Below are 20,625 nucleotides of genomic sequence, written 5' to 3'. Positions count from 1 at the left end.
GGCCCTCAACCTTCCTCCTCCAGACGTCATTGCCGACCCAAAGCAACTCGATCAAGCTTTGGCACATGCAGCGAGTCAGCAGCCCGTTGGTCTGTCCACTCAAACGCCAATGTTCTTACTCCTCAATTTCTGAACTTCACCGTGCCATAGGTGCCGAAGTGTTGATATCCCCGCACCGCACCTGCATCAACGTTGACTGCCCTGACCATGGCAAGCCGCTTCAGAATCCCCATAAGCCCTTCCTATGCCATCTCTTCACCGTCGACCGCGGAGTTCTACCCATCCGCGTGTTGACATTATACTGCAAAGGTGCGTGTATCGGCGCTCTCCCTCTTTTGACGGACATTTAGCTCGTCCCGCTGACTACAACGTCCTCCATTTGCCCCCGTCAGCGTGCCGTACAACCTATCGCCCAAATTACTCTGTCTCCGACGCAGACTCCCCGCTCTCCGTTCGTCGGTATCACAAGGGTTTACCCGACGTCATTGACGCATCCGAGCATTACTATTTCGATACTCGGTTCATGTCACTCGTTCGGGCCCAAATGGCCTTCGCCCAGTGCGTTGCTGTACACAGTGCAGAGACTGTACGTGTCCAACTAACATCCTCTTCTTGGCAGTGCATCTGGAGAAACTGTCGCCCGCATTTACAACCTCGGCCTTTCCGGTGACGTTAATCATCCGCACAGCATGGATGGCGACCACGTCTGGCAAGCATTCTACCTCCATGCCCTCCTCCTGGATGCCGCCCGGCGCACTGAGATCCTATGCCTGCCACATCGTGGTAAGCAGGCAGAGAGATTCCGCACCGCTCTCGCCCTCCGCAACCTCAGAATGGCTGGGACCGGCCAGCCTCAGTGGGCGCATGCGTGCAATGAGTGCGAAAAGGTCAGCGGTTCTGCCGACCCCTCACAGCCTCAAAGTATGTCAAAGTTTCACACCTCTACCACTGGCACCCCTTGTTGACGTAGTGCTTACTTTGTCGGCTTATCATCTAGCTCGTCTTAGCGCATGCGTCATGGACGGTGTCACGCTGGGTCATCCTCGATGCATCGTTACACACTGCGTGGGCCGCCTGAGCTCTCCTCGAGACCGCTTTTGCGAGGATCATTCCCACCTTTCCAAGGTATGTGCCATCGATGGGTGTCAAGAGCCGTGCAGCGACGGTATGCGCACGTGCGGCATCGACACGCACCGGGCTTTCGAGAAACGTCAGAGGGAGCGTGGACAGGCCTTCTATCGTCTGAAGAGGCGGATGGAAACCAAAGACGCCTTGGCCGCCCTCGGCCGTGGGTTGTCTACAGGCGCATCCGATGACGACCCCGTTCTTGATGACCCCGATATCGCCACACTTCTTGATGCGGCGGGGACGGGTCAGGAGCACCAGGACCACCCGAAGCCCCCTTACGATAATGTCACAGCGCTTTCGATCCAGCGTATCAACGTATCCACCCTTGCCAGTACCATCCAACCATCGTCTCCTGGTTCTTCCCCTCCTGCCGATGCCACAGCCGTCTCTCCTCCGTCTTCAGCGTCACAACTCTCCCCGCCCGGCGTGGCCTCTCTGCCACCTGCGCCCGACACATCTACACCTCCGAGCCTCTCCACTACGTCCTCTGGCGCACTCATCACGCCTTCCGGCACGCTCCCCGGTACACTGGAACCCGGTCCGCCCACTCGTCCTCCCGCCACCTCCAACGCGCCTTCCGGCACGCTCCCCGGTACAATGGCCCCCGCCCCGCCGCCTCGTCCTCCCAGCGCCTCCTCTCCTGACTTGGACCCCGACCCCCAGTTAATCAATCAGCGTACTCTTGCCCCCAAGGCACCGGCTCCTGAACAACCCCTAACCTGGCACGGCATACGCGCTTGGACGCATAATGAACAGCTCATTGTCAAGTGCTGTGGGGTGCTCCTATCCAGAGCCACGTTCTATACGGCAGAATCCCCATCCAACTGCTTGGTGCGTTGTACATCCCTTCTTGCAGCGTCAACGGATGCACAGGGCTGCCGCGATCTGCTCAACATGTCTAACCCTTCGTCCATGCATCCCTTAGCGATTTCTCCTCGCCACATTCCCCTCCCATTACCCCCGCTCTCGTCCGTCATTCTGCTTCTTTGACAACAACTGCATACTTCTCAAGCACATTCTCGCGACGAATGAGTCACGCCTGCAAGGCATGGGCCTCCCTGTCGATGTATTCCACGCGGTCACCAAACATAAGGACACCGATGAGTTTTGCCGCATGAATTGCAACCCTGCCACCTTCCCCGAGCTCTACGACCAGGTGCATCGCAAGTGGATTTTCAATTCTTCGGCCGCCGAGCAGACCAACGCTTGGTTTGGTCAATTTCAGCCACTGGTGCGGGAGATGAGGGAGGAGAACCATAACTTTTTCTTAGATGAGATGATATTGATCCATAACGAGTGGCAGGTAGCTGTTCTGTTCAAACGGGGGGCACAACCTCGCCTCGTCCCCATCGAGGAGTTGCGTCTCCCTAGGGTGTAGTGCGTATGTACTCGCGCTTTCAATTCAGCCGTAGTTTGCCATCTCTAAGTCCTCCGCCAAACCTGCCAAAGTAATGGCCTCTCAGTGCACTCGGAGCCTGAGCCTCATTCCGTCAGAACTCAATGGTGCACGATTGACGCGATCGAGGCTGCAGGCGCTGTAGTGGCATTCCGCTTCGGTTCACCCATTGCCATCTTTCGTCTCAGCTCTTCCGCCGTAGTTCGTCGCGATGCCTGCATTCTCAACCGGCCGCGCTCTTGGGTGGTTTCGACAGTAGGTGTCCATACTAGCTTGCTCGTGCTTCTTCTCTGTTCGCCGGCGTACCGCTAGGATTTAGGGTTCCAGCATGTTCGTATTCAGCACCTCTCAACAACAAACTCATTGAACGGTCGCCCAAAACTACTCTCAAACGGCCGCAACCTCGTACGCCTGATCGCAGCATTACTAGATATGTGGCTATATGTGGCTACGAACTACGACGCACGCTTCAACAATTCCTCCCAAAGAATGTACCTGCCACTAGCATCCTTCCATCTCTCGTTACCGTTCATGTCATGCTCGAATCCTTGTGCCTCAAATTTCTTTTTAGTCTGGAAGTCGCAGTCAACCCACCGGAACAACCCCCCTGCGGTGAACTGCGTGAACGACCTTCGCTTCTCGCCTAGGTATTTTGTGAGTCACAGCTGGTCGTCGGCGTGTGTCCCATCGCTCACCTTGTGCGATTGTCGTGTTTGAGTGGCGAAGGATCGCCGATGGGATGTACATGACAGTACCTGGAGGGAACTCGATCACCAACTTCAGGTCCCATAGGACGAGATGTCCACCCTTCTTGGGATCGAAGTTCCCCAGAGCCAGGATACCACACCATCCTGCTGCGAAATTCTTGTGGTCGGTGTGGATGTGAGCGATTGAGCGCGGTCCAAGGTTGAACGTGGCTGCGGCAAACACACAAGGTTCCCAGTTCCACCTCAGATGAGGATGCGCACGCCGAAGACGAAGCATGTAGTCTTCGTAATAGAGGTACAGGTCGGGCTGCCAAGTCTTGAAGCCGCCTGTAGAAAACGTTAGCTAAGGTCCCACGGCATAGGTGCATCCCCGCCTTACGGTCCATGAACAACGCCACACGCCGTACCGCTTCGTGCGTCCGCATAACCTCAAGCCATTCTTTGTTCGCGCCGAGTGCTAAGTTCGCTGGGGCCTGCGTGAAGAGTTAGTACACGTCACACCCACAGCAATGACACACACCGGTTGTCCGCCTCCAATGGATACCCCCACATGATGCCCATTCGTTCCGCGTCGATTTTTGCCCCGCCCAGTGACACGAGCATGCTCTTCAGCGTCTTCGAACAGTCCCTCCATCGTCTGGATGTCCGCGCTCCATGTCGAATTGTCGCACGGCTCACCGGCGAACGTTGCTATATTGCGCCCTCGGGAATCGACGAAGCATACAGGCAACCTAACTCCTTGAGTCAGTTCATGCGCCAGCCAGCGTAAGGCGAGCGTACTCACCGTCTATCCGTCTCCACCACCGTGAAACCTCGCCGCAAGTACCATTCCAGGGCCTGAGGCTCCTTGTCCTCGTCGGCGTGCGAAAGACGAGTTCCCACCCAGCCCGTCCTCGCAACAGGCAAGGGACGAGGGCCTTTGTGGTCGATATCGCATGCAATGTGTACATCGACGTCCACATGGCTCGCGTCGTGGATTACGCGAAACACGCAAGGCTTGTCGTGGCGTATCAGGCCCCCGTGCACTTCCCTCTCCCTCGCCTCACGAGCTTGGGCAGCCTTCTGCCGTCTGGTCCTGCTGCGTTCCTTGTCCCGGGCAATCGAACTGTTTCCCGCTCGGTTGCCGTTGTATTGAGCTCGTCTGACCGCTTCCACAGGTCCACGTGGAATTTCGACGTATGGAATCAGGTTCTGGGTATTAGGTGGCGCGCGCGGGACTCCAGTACCGGAGGGGTTGGCGCGATGGCGCGTCGCGGCACCCGCGCTCGCCATGCCAACTCCCTGAGAGACAGTGTTCGCATCGGTGGGCGGCGTTTCCAGCTCGTCTTCACTCAGCACTTCGCCAGCATTCCCTCTCTGGATGGCGCGAGCTCGCGCGGCCATGGCAAGTTCCTCGAGGTCGGTTCCTACATGAACCGGGGCCCGCACCCGCTGTGTCCGCCTGCTACGCAATGCTTCCCCTGGGTTCCCCAATGGTGAGTATACGGTGTCGTCGCACGGTTTTCTGCACCTACCAGCAGTGCGCGAGGAGTGAGAGGTCGGCGTTTCCGGGTTCTCAACATAAAACCCTGCACACACGCACAATCAGCACTGTATGACCCGCTGCCGTCGACCGGTAGGCATCCCCGGGGTGGCTAGGGGTCGCACATCGGTGGAAGGAGCAGGAGCCGAACGACGTCCCCTTGCCATTCTACGTACCTAGACTATCACCTCGCTGGGAAGTGATTCCACCCTGCTCAACTGCAATCTGTTCGTCCGCCGCCCGGGTACCAGTGCTACGCAGAGTGCGTGCGTGCCCGTTGTGGGGAGGAGCTAGTTCGTGCCGCCAGAGGACGTCAAATGCCAGAGATAACCTGCGTTAGCTGCGTTGGTACCAGCGAAGAACCAAGGTCTCGCACCCGCAGAGGGTCTTGCACGCGTCACGTTGGGGACCGTCGTTTCAGGACCACTCCTCTTCGCTGTGGTAATAGAATGTCAGTCTCCCACTTCAGCCGACAGTGATTTGGCACAGGCGCTCTCTTACCACTCGCTCTGACCGTGCGCGTCGGGGGCATGAGGCTTCCCGTACAAGATGATGGATGTGTGGTCGAGGTCTGACGTTCAGAGCGTGTAGATGGCAGGCGGGATTTTAGACCCGGCGGTGCGGGCAGCGGTCGATACCGCAATCGCGCCGGACAGTCGCGTACTGACAACGCCTTGGGCGCTGTCCGGGGACTGCGGGAGGCCAGACGCAGGAGGAGTCTGCCATAGCCGAGACAGGGGCGTGGTGTGGTTCCGGGCAAGAACCGCCGGAACACAGCGATACGTTGGAAGTATACAGAAGCTAGCAACCCAACTACATATGTAAACGCAGGGCACCGGAAGTAACAACCAAAGTCTCGCCTGCCCTCAGCTCCTCCGTGGCAAGGCACCTGGCGTCCAGGACGAGGTGGTTGATGGGAGCGTCGGCGGTAAGCATGCCCGTGGCTGTAAGCATCTTTGGCAGCATCGTCCAAAGGGACTCGGGGCACGCGAATGCAGCCATACGAAGGAAATCGATGTAATCTGTCCGGTAGATCAGTCTGACAACCTCGGGGAGAGGTATCGTCGTTGATTGAGCTCACCTGCAGTACGCGCAGATAGCGTATGGCTACCGGCGGCAGCGACAACAGCGAGGCAAGCTGGATGTCATGTCAGTCGGACACCCCATGTCTATAAGTGCAGAAGTACCGAGGACTCCTCCCCTGTGCAACGTTCGGGACTCCTCCGGGCACGGCGTAGAGGGCTTTGCCACGCTATGTGAGCCAGGCGGGCAGCGGAACATGGCGTTGAGTCGACGATTGCAGGTCAAAGGTGTTGATGTCAAGTCCCCTGGGGTGCTCTGCAGACTGTAGCGAGGGTCGGGCCGCGGTAGCGAGTGGCGTAGCGGATGGCGCATGATCATGGCCTGTGACCAATCGCGGTTTGACAAGAAGACGTGTCCCTCGTCTCTACCTGCATCAACAGGGGAGGGACGCCGATAGGTCGCGGGTTTGCCACACGGACGTTTCCAACCCAAGCCTAGAACATCTCCTGTTGCCTAGTATGGTCAGATGATATACGCGTGCTCCTCTAATCCGCAGCGATTGCGCGGGTCATTCGACATGCCGAAACGCCTACCTTCCTTGCTCGACCACATTTGCAGCACATTTTCCAATTCAATTGCTGAATGCCCTGCGATGATTCGATACCAGCACTTGCCATAGGTTGGGGCCCAAGGGTACATACTCACCCGGTTTCCGATGTGATCGAGGTCGCGGGCGATCGGGCCGAAAAGGCCCCCTGATTACGCCGTGACATTGGGTCTCTCCGGATGGATGTGGTGACTGTCTCGACCGTGGTATTGACCCGTTTGTACCTTCCGCAGAGGTTTGGGGAGATACAACAGCGTTTGGCAGCGGTGGTGAGTGCGAACATGCAGGGAATGGTTTAGTGGGCGTATCGTAAAGTTGGCAGGGCGGTGCTTACGTATCCTGCACAGCCCCCGACTCAGGATTCGCGCCAGAGGGAACAAATCATCGCCACCGCTACCATCCTCTCACCGCCAACCACCCTACATCACCTCTCCCCGCCCTACGCTCAGGGCATCCGGCGCATATCCGCTCAGTCGCCAATACTCAGACATACTTAGGCGTAGACCCCACTGGGTAAGTGCGGCGTGGTCGTGCTCTACATCCCGCGCGCATCCCTATTGCTAATACAGGTTCCATGGCTTGGGCTGTAGCGGGACCCCACAACCAATGAGCGCCACGCGTTAGGTTTTAGCGGGTGCCGGCTGATATAACACGGCACCCACGATGCGATCGATGGGTGTGAGTCATACACAGTTGCTGACGCCCAGGCAAATGACAACCATCGGTCTCCCATTTAGCCATTTCCTTCGGAAGCCCGGTGATCGGCGAGCAGGCGCACGCGCACGCACCTCGCACGCCAAGGTGAGAAGGCGCTACATAACCTTTCGCGGCGACTTCAGCGTCCTCCCTCCCCCCTCCGCCCATCTTCCACCCTCGCCCGTTCGCACCCTCGCCCGAATACCTTTTCGCCTCAACCAACCGGGCTGGCGCTTTGCTGATCCATAGTACGCATGCAACGTCGCTCGGAACGTGCCCCACGGCCTCACATACTCTCCCACAGCACCGTTCGACGGACACCGAGGGGAGGAGCGATGGAGAAGGAGAGATCGGCGACTTGGAGGAGGTGTCATACAGCCATCACCGAGTAGGAAGGGTTGGAGATGGCCGCGGCGTGCGAGGTGAGTCCCAATGGCATCACCCTACCCCTCCCCGCGCAGGTCGTCCAAGTGCTCGACAGTCAAACGCGCCTACCCTTCCCTTCCTGCTGGTATCCCCAAGCATGAGCCAGGGAGGCCACCACGCCACCCTTGGGCGCACCTCATGCCACACTGGACGAGGACTGCGGAGGCCACCTCGCCACCGAACCTCTCACCCTTCTTTGAACCACGGAGGTCCCCGCGCCACCGTGGTACGGTTCTCTCACCGTTCGGAGGCCACCTCGCCACCGCGGCTGACCACCGAACGCACACCCATACCTATGTAGTCAAGTAATGCCAGTCGTCCAAACGCCAGCCCTGAATGCGCGTGCCCCTCAAGGAATCGAAGAAGACCCCTGAGCCATTTCGCCAGAAGTGGTGACTTGGGCGGACCAGAGGCTCACCGTCAGAGACCACACCCTAATATGTTGTGTCTCACGCCATAGGTCCCCCAACCGCCCGCATAGTGCATGCGATCGTCTCCCGCCGCTCAGGGATTTCACGCCACGCCCGGCCGGTGAGACATGTCTTTTGAGAGAACGTCGTGCGTACGAGGTAGCCCTGGGCTGTGGATGTGAGAAAGGAGAAAGCCTCGCGCACCGAGAGATAACTTACGTCGAAGATGCGTACGCGAGGTTAGCCGGGAAACCACCGTGTTGTGCTGAGTACTAAGGTTAAGTTATGAGGTAATGAACTGCATACGTAACGGCAATAATACACCCCTTTACAACGGTGCATTGCTTTCACAACGGCATGCCGCTTCCGAGTTGAAGGTCTCGCACACGCCCATCCGTGTCTGAGCGCCAACCCGCCCGTCTTGATCCTTGGCCCACATCCACAGCAATGTCTCCAGGGCCTGCCGCGAGCGTGCAGTGGTGAGTTCCAAGACAGTGTTTCCCCTGCAGCTGATGGAGGAGTCCCCCAGGTGCGATATGCCGCCCTGCGTTGTTGCAGTCATGCTGCGATACACAGACATGCTGACCCTCCTGCGATGCCGTCTGCTCAACCACGCCTACCAGGACCTTGCCGACCGGGAGATCCAGCTCGACATGCGGTCGATTGTCTCCCACTACGTTCCGGACGCCGTCGAATTCCTGGCGGCCTTGCAGGCCCACGGCGCTGTCGTTAGCGGGCGCGCGGCGCTGTCTCTCTTCCTGCGCGATAATTCCCTTCTCGATAAGGACCTCGAGGTGTGCGTCAGTTGGGGCGGGGAGGAGCCACTGCACAAATATGTGCTCTCTTCGCTACCCGTGGTAGAAGTCCTAGGGCCGGACAAGATCGACGGCATATGCCAAGATTCCGACGAAGGGTTACCGAGCCGGTACACGAAGACGTTCAAGGTGCTAGGGCGGCGGACGCGTTATATTCGGGTGGTAGGGTGCTCGTACGCATCGCCCCTGGGTGCCGTCAACGCGACTCGCCACACAGCGCTGATGTGCTTCTTCACCCCGTCGCTCATGGGCTGTGCTTACCCGTACCTCACACTGCGTCGCCTCGCGCTGCTGCGGCCCAGCGGCGCGATGCAATGGGGGTGGCACCCGGATTCGTTCTATGAGAAGATGCAGAAGTCGGACCTCTTTAATCGCGGATTTCGGTTCTCCTACACCGCCAGCGACTTCGTCACCCCTCCCGTCCCTCCCATCGACGTAGCGTGGGACGGACGTCCGCGCAGACCTTGCCTCAGGTCCCTCTTTGTGTGCGGGTGCAACGTGCGCTACTGGGGGGACAGGGCGTGTCTCATGGCAGTTCTCGACCGGTCGCAGGCCTGGAAAACTCTCCTCATGACGCTGGACGAGGGCAGGGGGGCCATATTCCATCCGTGGGAGCTGTCGGGCCCACACGTAGGGGGATGGGACGATGGATGCGACCGTGTCCGCAACGAGAGGGACGACCTACACGTAGAAATGGGGACCTGGGACTGTCTCATGGGAGAGGCCCAGATGTTTCAACGCCCTATCGTCTTCCATGTCGCCCCGTCATTCCCTGGTGATGATCGAGTGTACGCACCACCTCACGACGCGGTCAGTAAAGCTAGACCCTTCATGTTCTACTGGGCTGACGACGTCTCCTCTGCCGTGCTGACAGTAGCAACACAGAGACGCAGAAGGCGACCCTGCGCGGGCCGTGAAAAAGGATAGATAGCGGTGGACGATGTATAGCAGTATCATACCACGGCGTCATTCCGGCCAGCACGATGCTGAGGTAGAGGGCATGTGGTGCACATATCTTTAAGTTGCATGTTTGTATCGCATTGCACAGTAATTGGAAGAATACCGCAGGCTGCGACAGACTACTTATCCTGGGGAGGAGCCGGTACCTCAATGATAAACCCGCCAACCGAGCGCGTGACCCACGTTGTACGTGCAGAGTCCTTGCGCGTAGAACTTGAGGCGAAACCGCCCGGGGCTGGGGCAGAGGCCCGGCTGGTACCAGCCGGCGACGCTGCACCACGTATCGGCACGCCAGCTGGGCATTGACGGCGTTTGACAGGCGAATGAGCAACAATTCTGAAGGTATGGGCCGGCGAGAATTGAAAGCCTCACCTTGAACGCCACCTTGCTTGCGGGGAGGTGGAGGATCGTCCGAATCGCTCAAGGGTGTCGCCGGAGGGAGTCTGGGTACACCTCCCCCGCGGGGACGGCGCGGCGGTGCCGGTGGTGAAGAATTGGAGCGACGTTCCCTCGGTTGGGTGCCCTGTGCACTCAACCTACTGGCCATGGGCCCTTTGCGTGGCGGCGGAGCGACTGATTTCGGTGGAGGGGGCAGATCATCGTCTGCGCAGGCGACGATGGGTCAGACAGTGTTGTAAAATTTTGCCCGCATGCACACACCAGATTGTTCGCGGCGCACGCGGGGTAGTTGAGGGCTAGTACCGTCGTCCTGGTCACTTTCAGGGACCTCAGGATGGTGTAGCGATCCGTAGAGGCGGGTTGTTGCCATAGGCGCACCAGTCTGTCCGCCCACAGATCCCGAACGATCTGTTTCTCCCTCTCCGTCGCGGTCAGTGAGGTCGTCTGCAGAAGATCAGCCGCCGTCATGAGTGAGGTGTAAGCGGCGTCGCACTCACCCTCGAGCGGTTTGTGGCGCTCATGAGCATCAACTCCAAGCGCAGCCGCGGGTCGAGACTTGTGACCTCGATGTTTCCCATTGGCCGGCCGTGGTGCAGGAGGACGATTGATGCGCGGAGGCGGAGAGCGAGGTGAGCGACGGGCATCCAGTCGAACGTTGGCGTAATTCGAGACCGATCGATGGCCCGGAGCAGCCCGCTGCTTGGGCGGCGGAGGCACGTAATCAGAGTCGCTACCTGGGTCAGTCATGGGAGGGCGTCCTCGTAGTGGGATAGCAGGAACCTTGTTGCGCTCTTTCGCGAACGTGCAAAGGTTCGCCAAGGTTTTTGCGCCCAGCATGGAGGATTTGATCACAAGCAACTCAATGAGTTCGGATACCCTGGGGTGTCCGCTGTCAATGAGAGCTTGGGCGCAGAGAGCGTGCTTCACCCAGTCGTGACCGCGCCTTAGAAAGTCCCCGACAGCCCGTTTGGTAATGGCCTGACCTCTTGCGGGGGGGTCTGCCGTGTCATCCGCTGGGCCCGAGGTGTAGACCTCCCTGGCGAACTTCGTCCATGCCAGGAGCGTAGCGGCCTGTTGCGACGCCTGTCTGGGTGCTCCACGGATCTGCTGTAGCAACGGCGACCGAGCAAACTGCCCGCCCCTTGCCCGGTACAGCCAGCGCGTCAATGCTCGGGTTCTCTGTTGCGGAGTGTAGGCATGCAACACAGTCCCCACGGCCTCGGGCTCCGGGTCCGATTGGGCTGAGACCGAGGCGTCACTGCGCGTGTCGCGCTCAACGGCGGACTGTAGACGTTCAAGGTGGGCCGGGTTAGAGACCCCGAGTGAGAGAGGAGTGAGGTAGCCTACGCACTGAGTCAGTTAAGTTGGCAGGGGAGGCAACTCGAAGCGCCTCTGATTCCGATGCTGACTCCTCAGCTGAAGTGTGGGCTGAAGCCTGACTACGCGGGGTGTCTTCAACAGCGGGCTGTGGAAGAACGACGTGCCAGGTTTAGACGGAGGGAGTCATTGGGAAGGAGCCAGGCTACACACCTCGAATGAATACTCGACCATGTAGTTCACTCCCAGGCGAACGCCGTCTAAGAGAGCCGCTGAAGCGGCAGGGTCCAGGAGATGGAGCTCCACATCGACAATCGGCCGCATGGTGACCTGTGTGGATGTCGCATCTACGTATGCAAGGCGTCGCCGGCGGCGTATACCATCAATAATGATGGGCACGGAGAGGTACCAGAACGCTGCGGGAAGCCACGAGCATGGCATTACACCGGTCAGCGGGGGCCGGGGGGGCAGAGAGGGATGCCTGAAGTCGCACTAACCTTCGCGAGCGTGCATAGTTCTCACAAGCGCGTTGACAAGCTCATTGGAGCGCATGGTGAAGATCCGGCGCACTGGGTCGAAGCACATGGGTACGTCTGGCAGTACGTCCACGGTCCGTAATGGCTGGCCATCATCTTGGACACATGTGCGGTCTTCTCCAAATACTGCGAGCCTGCCGACCCCTTGCCAGAAGGGAGCCTGCGTGCGAGGTGTGTTAATTCATAATGCGGCCGACTGGAGTGGTGAGCTCACAAAATTGTATGACCGCAACGTGGAGTCTACCAGAGTTTCGCGGCTCCCATCCGGTCTCGAGTGGTCACTGCCACTGTCACTGGGTGCGTGGTGGCCAAGATCGGAGGACCGAGGTCGGCCATCAACGTCTTGCCACCGCACTGAATCATCGCCCATATGTTCCGCCGACGTTCGCTCACGGTCTTCAAACGAGAAGGTACCGTACGCTGAGAACTGACCTTCATCGGCAGATGTAGACTCGTATGCCACCAACGGCGAAGAAGGCTGCCTGGAGGAAGACGGATACTCATCGGCATCTCCGTCCGATGGTGACGATTCTTCCTCCTCCTCTGACGATGATTCCTCCGATGAGGTAGAGTCATGCTCGATGGAAGAGCTGGAGCCGCGTGGCAAAGCCGCAGAGGCCGTAGCCTGCTCCGCAAGTCGACCGTCACCATCTTCCTCCATAGCCAATTTGCCCACCTCAGGCGGTCGTAGTTGCGGAGCGGAGCTTTGCTGTACTGAAAGAGGGGAACTTTCCTCGGGTGCATGCGTAGATGTATCGGCATCTGAATCGGAATCACTAGGGTAGTCGACAAGGCATTGGATGGACGTAAGAGAGGTCGAGACATGGACGACCTCGGAAACCACAGGGGCGCTAGGCGGGGGTGGAATATGCGTGTCGTGTGGGTGAACAACCTGAATGTGCGGTCGCTCAGGTGGACTGGGTGTGGATGTGCGACCGGTGGAGCTATTCTGGGAAGATAGTGGAGGGGACCAAAGCGAACGCTCTGGTAACGATGCGAGAGGGCAGTCTGCGTGCTGGGGAGATGGCAATGATCCAGCGGGCGACTTCAACTGTGCGACCTGAGAGCTGGCAAGTTGGCAGAGATCTACCACTGGACCCATGAAAACAACAGGCTCGCTTCCCGCCCGGACTTTGTAGCAGTTCAGAGGTTGCAGTACGGAAGCCGGTGGATGTGACCATCCACGACGGTCATGCTGACGGTCAATATCGCCTGGGAGGCGGGGTCCAGGGGACTCGGAGGACTGCATGCGACGAGACGTGCCACGCTGGCTCTAACGCAGAGGAAAGTCGGTCAGTGCGGGAAAACGAACCACGCGACGTAGTACTAGATAGGTACCGAGGATGTATCAGGGGCGCTGAGGTGTCCAGAACGCACCAGCTCCAACACGCGGCAGTCCATGATCCATTCGCGCTGACTGAGACCTCGCAGAGGTGCGTCCTTGGGATCAGGGGGAGTTTTTAACCACCGGGAGACGCGTGACCATCCAACGGTGACAGTGCCTGAAGATATCCGCTGTCGGAGCTCCTCCTCAGACAGGAAGTGGAGTGCAGCAGATCGACCAGCATGGTGACCCCTCGGAGGGGGAAATGAAGCCTTGAGAAGGCTCTGAAAGCACTGTGAATAGAAGCAGACTACAATGTGCCGAAATATCACTGACGAGAAGCATAGGCTTGTCCAGGTGTTGGCTGGAGATGGGTGGTTCGTGCATGAGTCCCGGATCCACACTGCGTATCATGCGCGATTGAACGTACAGAGCCCCAAGGGGTATAACCGAACGCCCCCGGGGGGTGGTATGCGGAGATTTAGTAGACATGGGTGTAAAAGCAAAGCAAGAACCGATAGAGCAGTCTGTGATGTGAACTGTAGAAAGAGCCCTCGGCTGCAGACGCCCATGCGGCTGCGGCGGCTGATCAGGCCGCGACTGGTACGAGCAGAGCAGAATTACTGGGATTCTGAGGCGAAGGTAACGCACTGTGTTATTTCAGGGTGGTGAGAGCACAGGAATGCAAACCTGGTATGTACAAATTATTACGTGCTCGCTCGCCTACGCTCCCCGCTTGCGACCCCATTGCTTGCGGAACTCAGTCCATTTCCCACTATCTGTGCGCCCTAAGGACTTCCACTGCTGTATCTCACCCATATGAGCCAGAGCAACGTTATACCCCTGATAATTCTCCGCGAACGTGGCGCGCACGAACGTATGGCCGGAAAATGCGACGGCGAATGCCTGCGGCTGCGTGACACCGGCGGTGCGCGTAAGAGAAGACAGGGCCTGGAAGCCCGCGATCATGTCGCACGCATACAGCCAAGGCCAACCAGCCCTCGATGTACCGCGGGGTGCCGGATCAAGATCCAGCCCGATATTGTCCACTATCGAGGTGGAAGACGACGCTGAGACGTTGCTGCCTGTCCGTTCGGAGCACCGTGGCGGTAGCACAGCCGTCGTTTGCGACCCTGTGGTTATGGCGACCGACAGTGGGTCACTCACGGACAGTGTAGCCCAGTCATCCACTAGAACAGGAGTGCTGGGGCGGGAAGGATGAGATGGGGTCGGCCAATCAGAGCAGGTCGAAGAGGGCGTGGAGAAGCGCGTAGATGGAGTGATGGACCGTGACGCGCGCACAGTAGACGGTGTGGTCAAGCTTGTTGAACGGTACGCATGCCACGTGGTAACCTCCGACGTCTGATAGGGAGTGGGCGTACTCGATGCGTCGCTGAACCATACGTGAGTGATATGAATCTCTGGCATAGTAGACGAGATGAGCAAACTTACCACTCGTCCTCACCGCGGGTAACAGCCAAAAAATCCTGCACCCTCGCCTTGCCGAGAGTTCGAGAGCTGGGCGTGCTGAGGGTGACCACGGGAGGATTGCACTGCGTTGGAAGCCCAAACAGCGAGGGGTTGAATGCCGGTCCACTTGGCACTGGGCCACTGCCAGGCATCTCGGGACTCCATGTGACGCCCGTGGTTCTGTAGTGTAGTTCTCCAGAGGTGTCGACGTGCAAAGGCACGGACTCATAGCCGCCATCAAGCCACGTCTCCTTGCGCCAGTCGTAGAACTGGAAGAGAGAGCCGGCCTTCAAACTAAACCGGTTGACCAGATGAGTGGAGTCCCGAGGATGAAACCAAGGATCGTGCGGGACGTGGACGCGAATCTGTCGCGCCGCTTGGCCGTCCTGAATCGAATACAACCGGCTAATCAGAACGAGGAATTCTAGGGACACTGCCTTCAATAGTACACACCTGATCCCACCAGAAGATGTCGACAGAGCGAACAGTCTGGCCTGCCTGTTTGGCCATTGCGGCCTGCTCAACTCGCTGCTGCTCCATCATCTGGGTCTGCATCAGGGTGTAGCTGTATGCCGGTGAGATAGAAACGGCGTAAGAGCCCTGATGATTGCTTCCAATGCATGGGGCGGTGGTTGGGTGCGGCGAGTCGGAGCGGTCGGCGGACTGTGCCGCGCGGGAACCACGGCCACCCCGAGCCCGCGGGGCCCGACCACGACCACGCGGAGGGAGATGAGGGGCAGGTCCATCAGCCCCAGGAGATGACGCACGCTCAGGAGCTGGCGGTAAAGGCGGCCCGCGAGGAGGGGTGAGGGCTGAACCGCTCTGTGGCGTGGATGCGGATGCGTCGACCGGGGGTTGCCAGTACGGGGGCCATTGGATGGTGGGTAGAACTGCCTCCTGAGGAAGCGTGTAGCACGCTGCAGGTTAAGGAGATAGATGAGCTAACAGGATACACGCATAGAAGGGTATGAACTCACGGCCGTTCGCCGCGGCATGGGCATGCTTGCTACAGCGACACCACGGTGTGCCGACAATGGTGAGATGCAGGTGCACGCAGCAGTGCTGGCATAACCCGAGGGCGCACTCGACATTGATCTTCCGTGTAGCCTTGGTGATGCGACACACATATCCGGGACACGCCTTGCCAGCGTTGGGATTGTTTTGCTTGCCTTTGTGGATCTCGTCACGCCATCGGAAGTACTGGCAGGTAAGCGGACCGGTGCCACTGAGCTTGTTGAAGCACTGGGTGATAGACATAAGTGTGGGCCAAGGGAGGGTGTAGAGCCCGGTGCGCTGTCAGACGTGACAACGAAGAACCTACCATACGATACCACCTGTTCTTGTTCTCGAGGACACTGCCGCCTTTGCAGAGGTACGGAATGGTGAGCCAACCAGCAGGGCATTTCTTGCACCGATCGAGATGTTGGAGTTGGGGCACTTGTATGTCGTCGTCAGACATGGCAACCTGTGGCAGCAGGAAGCAGAGCCTGCAGCGGCGTGCGGGCGACCGGGCACGACAGAAATGAGCCGCAAAGGTCTCTGAACCGGTCCGGTTCGGATGGGATTGAGAAGTGGGCACAAGGAACGTGCCGGTGAGCCACACCGGGTATCGCCGTCCGCGATATTTAACTTTGTGAGTAGAGATGGGCGGTGAAATAGTCCCACCCGACCTGCATGAAGCGATGGCCCCTGCCCAGCACGACAACCGTGACGTTGGCGCGGGGCTCAAGGGGGGGCGTAGTATCTCAGGATCAGTCGACATGAAGGGGACCAAAGGAAACATACCGTCCGCTGCACCACTTCTGCCAACGTTGCAACAGAGACTGAATCGAGAGGTCAGCCACCTACGCATGCAGTTGCAACGGTCGCAACAGACTACAAAAGAGGTGAGCGGTTGGTACTACGTGACACTGCCGAACTGGAGGTTGATGATGCGACTGAATAAACTTAAGATAGCTGCCCAGAGAGACGAGCTTGCATGCGACCTCGAACATATGTTACACCTGCCAAGCACGGAAGCTGAGCAAGCTTTGGCCGAGTATCGGCAGCGATGCGAGGACAGCATGAGGGGTAAGGCGCCACATAAACTGTGGCATTAGTTCACACATCTCAATGGCAGCTATGGCGTAGCAAAGGACACTGTCATAGAAGAGTTGACGTCGCACATTGCACGTCTGGATGAGTCCGGAGACCGAGACGGGATGAACGACAAAGTAACGCGGTTATACGAAGAAATGACCGGGGTGGTGATCACTTCAGTGAAAACCGAACGCTCCGCCCTTTGCCCAGACGAAGAGGAACATATAGCGGCCTGCAAGTACAAGTACACTAGAAAGGGAGTGGAGACGAGTAAGTGTGAGCGGTGTCCTCGTGACCGATAACCAAACTGACCATATGTCGGGCGGTTTCCATGGCCCGTAGCCTGGAACTTCACCCTGCGCAGCATCTACACGAGGCCTGATGACCATGCTGAAGACACGCTCCTTGGGCAGAACCCGGAGGTGCTGTTGAAGATCCAATATGAGCCGGGCGACCTCGACAGGCTAGACCGGGAGACGGTCAACCGCCTCGGCTATTTCAAACAGGCATTCATGTTCATGCGGGAGGACCTCGACGGATTCCTCAGGGCGCTGAGTGACGCGGTGAAAGGGCAAGAAGACTTGGGCGGAAGTGGCAAAGATGAAGCCATGGGGGCCGAGGGGTAGTTTCGAATGGCTGCAGAATTGAACGTAGGAGATAGTCGGCAAGTGTCAAACAGCACACCAAAAAACGCACTGACATTGTCTTCCGTGGATGGGTGAGGTGGCCATGATGCGAGCTCTTGTAGTGCGAGTTATTGTAGCATGGTGGCGCGCCACTGGAAGGTCCTGTGGTTGTCGGAGACGTATGTGTCGATGGGCCTACACTGGTCGGCAGCGAGATCGGAAGGGTGCGATGATCTTTCTGAGTGTGAACGAAGGGAGTCAACCAGGAGAGGGAGAATGAGGGAGAGTGGATGGGACAAGAGAAGGAGAGGGAAGGGGAGCAACGGAGGCGCTGTACGAGAGCGGGTAGTTTGAAAAGAACGCAATAGACCGCAGGTGCACTCACTCGAGGCAATCAAACGTTGGATATGAAAGTCGAGACTCGAGAAGTGAACGATATGGACTGAAAACGAAAGACTGAGGTGAGAGCGAAGGCGTCGAGATCGAGATCGAAACTGAACGAAGGCTAGAAACCGCACGACGATTAGGAGGGGAAACGCGTTCTATTCGAGATGAAAGCTAGACAACATATCATAGCGTATGCTACAGAGAGACCTGGATGTGTTGCTCAAAGGTTGCTAAGGAGGAGAGGACGTAGAAAGAGCTGGCACAGTGGACAAACATATGCGATGCTCGAGCGCTAGGCGCATTGCTCGAGCGGTCTCCAGCGGTGCGCGCGTAAACAGCAAGAGAGAGAGAGAGAGAGAGAGACGGCACGAAGGGTTTGCACGGTACGTAGACAGCCAAAATAATTGGTGTATCTCCGGCGTCGTTCTGAGGGACGACGCATGCGCAGGACGTTGTGAGCGATGTGGAGGAGTAGTGAGGGTGTCGGAGGGTGTGGTAGCGGTGATAGCACGGTAGTATCACCTCAATCAGTTCCGGAAACATGCTGTACAAGTACTAATCAGTCTGTAATTCGTAGTCTACGTCTAACTTCATAGGTGGGAAGGGTGAAGCCATGTTCTAATTCACAGGGCGCCGCAGAACTGCTGGGCCCACTGCGACATGACGAGGATGCGGCAGTGAGTGCACGCCGCCGGCTCTGCGTCACCTTCTCTGCGCCGCTCTGAGCAGCAGGTTCGACTGGCGGCATATTAATCATCAAGACGTCCATATCGTACAGAGGAGAATACGTCGTAACTCTGAATTGCGAAGCCATATCACAGCCCACAGTCAGCTCCGAGTACACTAAGGGCAAACGATGACGAACAGACTTACCGTGCATGGGCGAAGCCGCAAAGTCAAAGACAGTGAGCGCATACACGCCCTCCTCGGCCTTAACCAACCTCTCGATGCTCTGCTCCCACGCGAACGCAACAACCCGCTGTCCGAGCTGGCCCGGCCCTGCGTCGAACTTCCCATCGCCTTCACCGCGGCCAAAGTACGGGGTGCCAATCGAGAATGCCCTTTGGGGGCGCACAACGAAACCATCCATAATACGCGCAGGAGCCTCCCAGCCGCGGTCGCAAAACGGCATTATCTCTGCGACGTGGGTCGCCGCGCTTCTGTCGTTGCGAGATGCAGACAAGTGGGCGCATCGCGACAGGGATGATGCGAAGGACGCTGTTTTCGCCCCTGACGTGCTGAAATATCTGTCGACTGGACTTGAGCGTGTGACGCTAGGTTATCTGCCTAGGCGCAAAGAGAGACTCCACGCCGGACGCGCTAGCGTGTCTGGTTGGTGTGATGGGCGAGGGCGGCAGGTGGGTGACCAAGCGCTGCTGGTGGAAGATGATACGCATGAAGCCTCCGGGGTTCTGGACACCGCCGCCGGTCTCAGTGTGCTTGACAGTGGTCGGAGAGTCGACGCTTGCAGAGGCGACTGCTGCATGGGCACGTCCTCTGGGGTCGCGTCTGAGCGTGGGCGTGCAGATGTCAAAGAAGAACTTGGTGAGGGCCAGTTGCTTGCGGAGCTCGGGGTCCTTCGTGAGCGACTTGGTGGTCTTGGTGTTGGTGAACGCTAGACAGCGACCCTGGGTGCGGAAATGGTCGGGCGTGGTTGTGAAGATAGCGCGGGATGCGGTAGAAGGCCGACAGTGATACATAGTACTGCTGCGAAGGTCGTCGGTGCAGGTGGGCGGTGATGGACGTACACTCGCCGTGAGTGATATCCGAAGGTGCGACGGTCCGTGCGGGCCTGCACGAGGGGAGTCCGGCCAGAGAGGAGGAGGGTGTGTGTGTCGATCCCTATGCGCTCAGCGAGCATATCGACGCTGATTGCAGAAACCGCGCCCGAGCTGCGGCTAAACTCAGCCGGTCTGTCTGCAAACAGTGGTGGCTCAGGCCGCGCGTCGGTGCTGGTCCCGGTCGAAGGGAGCTCCCACCTCGCATACGTGATGGCCATGTCGATGGCACCCAGACGCAGTGGAGCGCAGGTCTCGAGCTGATCCATAACGTCGTCGGGTTGCGCTGCGACGTTGAGTGGGTCGTCGGAGAAGCTCTGAACGTGTTGCCGGGGTCCCTCGAGATCTTGGCTGACGTCGCGGGCGACGTGTCGTGTCGTCACTGGCTGACGGCTTGTTCTGGACAATTCGTGTGTCTCCGAGCTGGTCCAAGGGACGACGCATGCGCAGGACGTCGTGAGCGATGCGCAGGAGCAGTGACGGCGTGGGAGGATGTCGTCGGGGTCGTAGGAGGGATCGGGGGCGGTCGTACGCGCGCAGCGGCGTTGCGCTTCCCTTTAGCAGGATTGGGAAGAGCATAAGTACCTATTATTCGCAGGAAATTGCTTGAAAGTAGGGTGGATATGCACTGTTGTCGGCGGTGTTGGTCTTCGACGTACAGACACGAGGGAGCTATGTTTAACAACGTCGTGAGTGGGTGATAGCAGCGCGAGGGTGAGGAGCTTAGGTACCTATTCATAGCTGTAAATACGTTGACAGTGGGGTCGGGGCCATGATTGGTAGCGGGTCGGGGCCATGATTGGTAGCGGGTCGGGGCCATGATTGGTAGCGGGTTGTGTGCACCTGTATCGAGCGAGCTATGCATACAAACATCGTGAGTGGCACCCTGCAGCTAGGGAAAAGGGTACTGTACTGCGACGAAGAGGCGTACCTATTCATGAATGTGAACCCTTCAAAGTGGGGTCGGGGCCATGATTGGTCGTGGTTGTGTGCACCTGTATGCAGCGACTGCAGCGAGC

The 20,625-nt window shown here is 58.4% G+C and overlaps 8 protein-coding genes across 8 annotated transcripts; 3 read left to right on the top strand and 5 right to left on the bottom strand.

Moving 5' to 3' along the window:
* Positions 1 to 134: 134 nt before the first annotated feature.
* Positions 135 to 2,488, top strand: L226DRAFT_433281 (uncharacterized protein; the record flags this gene model as incomplete). The annotated part of the gene is made up of 6 exons (XM_067674726.1): positions 135 to 309; positions 393 to 558; positions 620 to 925; positions 1,008 to 1,295; positions 1,758 to 1,959; positions 2,054 to 2,488. Coding segments are annotated over 6 exons (1,572 nt in total), but the record flags the coding sequence as incomplete, so codon positions are not given.
* Positions 2,489 to 2,979: 491 nt separating this feature from the next.
* Positions 2,980 to 3,656, bottom strand: L226DRAFT_543486 (uncharacterized protein; the record flags this gene model as incomplete). The annotated part of the gene is made up of 3 exons (XM_067682204.1): positions 2,980 to 3,167; positions 3,220 to 3,558; positions 3,611 to 3,656. 3 exons carry the CDS (start codon positions 3,654 to 3,656, stop codon positions 2,980 to 2,982), a joined length of 573 nt encoding a protein of 190 aa, XP_067540090.1.
* Positions 3,657 to 3,688: 32 nt separating this feature from the next.
* L226DRAFT_520410 (uncharacterized protein) lies at positions 3,689 to 4,614 on the bottom strand (the record flags this gene model as incomplete). Its single annotated transcript, XM_067678640.1, has 3 exons — positions 3,689 to 3,704; positions 3,752 to 3,868; positions 4,016 to 4,614. The coding sequence occupies 3 exons, from the start codon at positions 4,612 to 4,614 to the stop codon at positions 3,689 to 3,691; spliced, it is 732 nt and encodes a 243-aa protein (XP_067540089.1).
* Positions 4,615 to 8,493: 3,879 nt separating this feature from the next.
* On the top strand, positions 8,494 to 9,661 carry L226DRAFT_567614 (uncharacterized protein; the record flags this gene model as incomplete). Its single annotated transcript, XM_067684051.1, has 2 exons — positions 8,494 to 9,540; positions 9,608 to 9,661. 2 exons carry the CDS (start codon positions 8,494 to 8,496, stop codon positions 9,659 to 9,661), a joined length of 1,101 nt encoding a protein of 366 aa, XP_067540088.1.
* Positions 9,662 to 9,809: 148 nt separating this feature from the next.
* Positions 9,810 to 16,195, bottom strand: L226DRAFT_520408 (uncharacterized protein; the record flags this gene model as incomplete). Its single annotated transcript, XM_067678639.1, has 18 exons — positions 9,810 to 9,985; positions 10,063 to 10,078; positions 10,231 to 10,293; positions 10,351 to 10,533; positions 10,587 to 10,823; positions 10,870 to 11,373; positions 11,441 to 11,554; positions 11,620 to 11,822; positions 11,904 to 12,102; positions 12,157 to 12,793; positions 13,255 to 13,268; positions 13,320 to 13,559; positions 13,603 to 13,669; positions 13,994 to 14,659; positions 14,719 to 15,122; positions 15,190 to 15,653; positions 15,714 to 15,978; positions 16,058 to 16,195. The coding sequence occupies 18 exons, from the start codon at positions 16,193 to 16,195 to the stop codon at positions 9,810 to 9,812; spliced, it is 4,590 nt and encodes a 1,529-aa protein (XP_067540087.1).
* A 775-nt stretch (positions 16,196 to 16,970) lies between these two features.
* On the top strand, positions 16,971 to 17,441 carry L226DRAFT_567611 (uncharacterized protein; the record flags this gene model as incomplete). Its single annotated transcript, XM_067684050.1, has 2 exons — positions 16,971 to 17,085; positions 17,158 to 17,441. 2 exons carry the CDS (start codon positions 16,971 to 16,973, stop codon positions 17,439 to 17,441), a joined length of 399 nt encoding a protein of 132 aa, XP_067540086.1.
* A 1,010-nt stretch (positions 17,442 to 18,451) lies between these two features.
* Positions 18,452 to 18,960, bottom strand: L226DRAFT_567610 (uncharacterized protein; the record flags this gene model as incomplete). The annotated part of the gene is made up of 3 exons (XM_067684049.1): positions 18,452 to 18,481; positions 18,535 to 18,566; positions 18,702 to 18,960. The coding sequence occupies 3 exons, from the start codon at positions 18,958 to 18,960 to the stop codon at positions 18,452 to 18,454; spliced, it is 321 nt and encodes a 106-aa protein (XP_067540085.1).
* A 142-nt stretch (positions 18,961 to 19,102) lies between these two features.
* L226DRAFT_567609 (uncharacterized protein) lies at positions 19,103 to 19,875 on the bottom strand (the record flags this gene model as incomplete). The annotated part of the gene is made up of 2 exons (XM_067684048.1): positions 19,103 to 19,535; positions 19,577 to 19,875. 2 exons carry the CDS (start codon positions 19,873 to 19,875, stop codon positions 19,103 to 19,105), a joined length of 732 nt encoding a protein of 243 aa, XP_067540084.1.
* Positions 19,876 to 20,625: the final 750 nt, after the last annotated feature.

Source organism: Lentinus tigrinus (assembly GCF_003813185.1).
Source record: "Lentinus tigrinus ALCF2SS1-7 unplaced genomic scaffold L226scaffold_4, whole genome shotgun sequence".
NCBI classification, from domain to species: Eukaryota; Fungi; Basidiomycota; class Agaricomycetes; order Polyporales; family Polyporaceae; genus Lentinus; species Lentinus tigrinus.
This window is presented reverse-complemented; position numbering and strand designations above follow the sequence as displayed.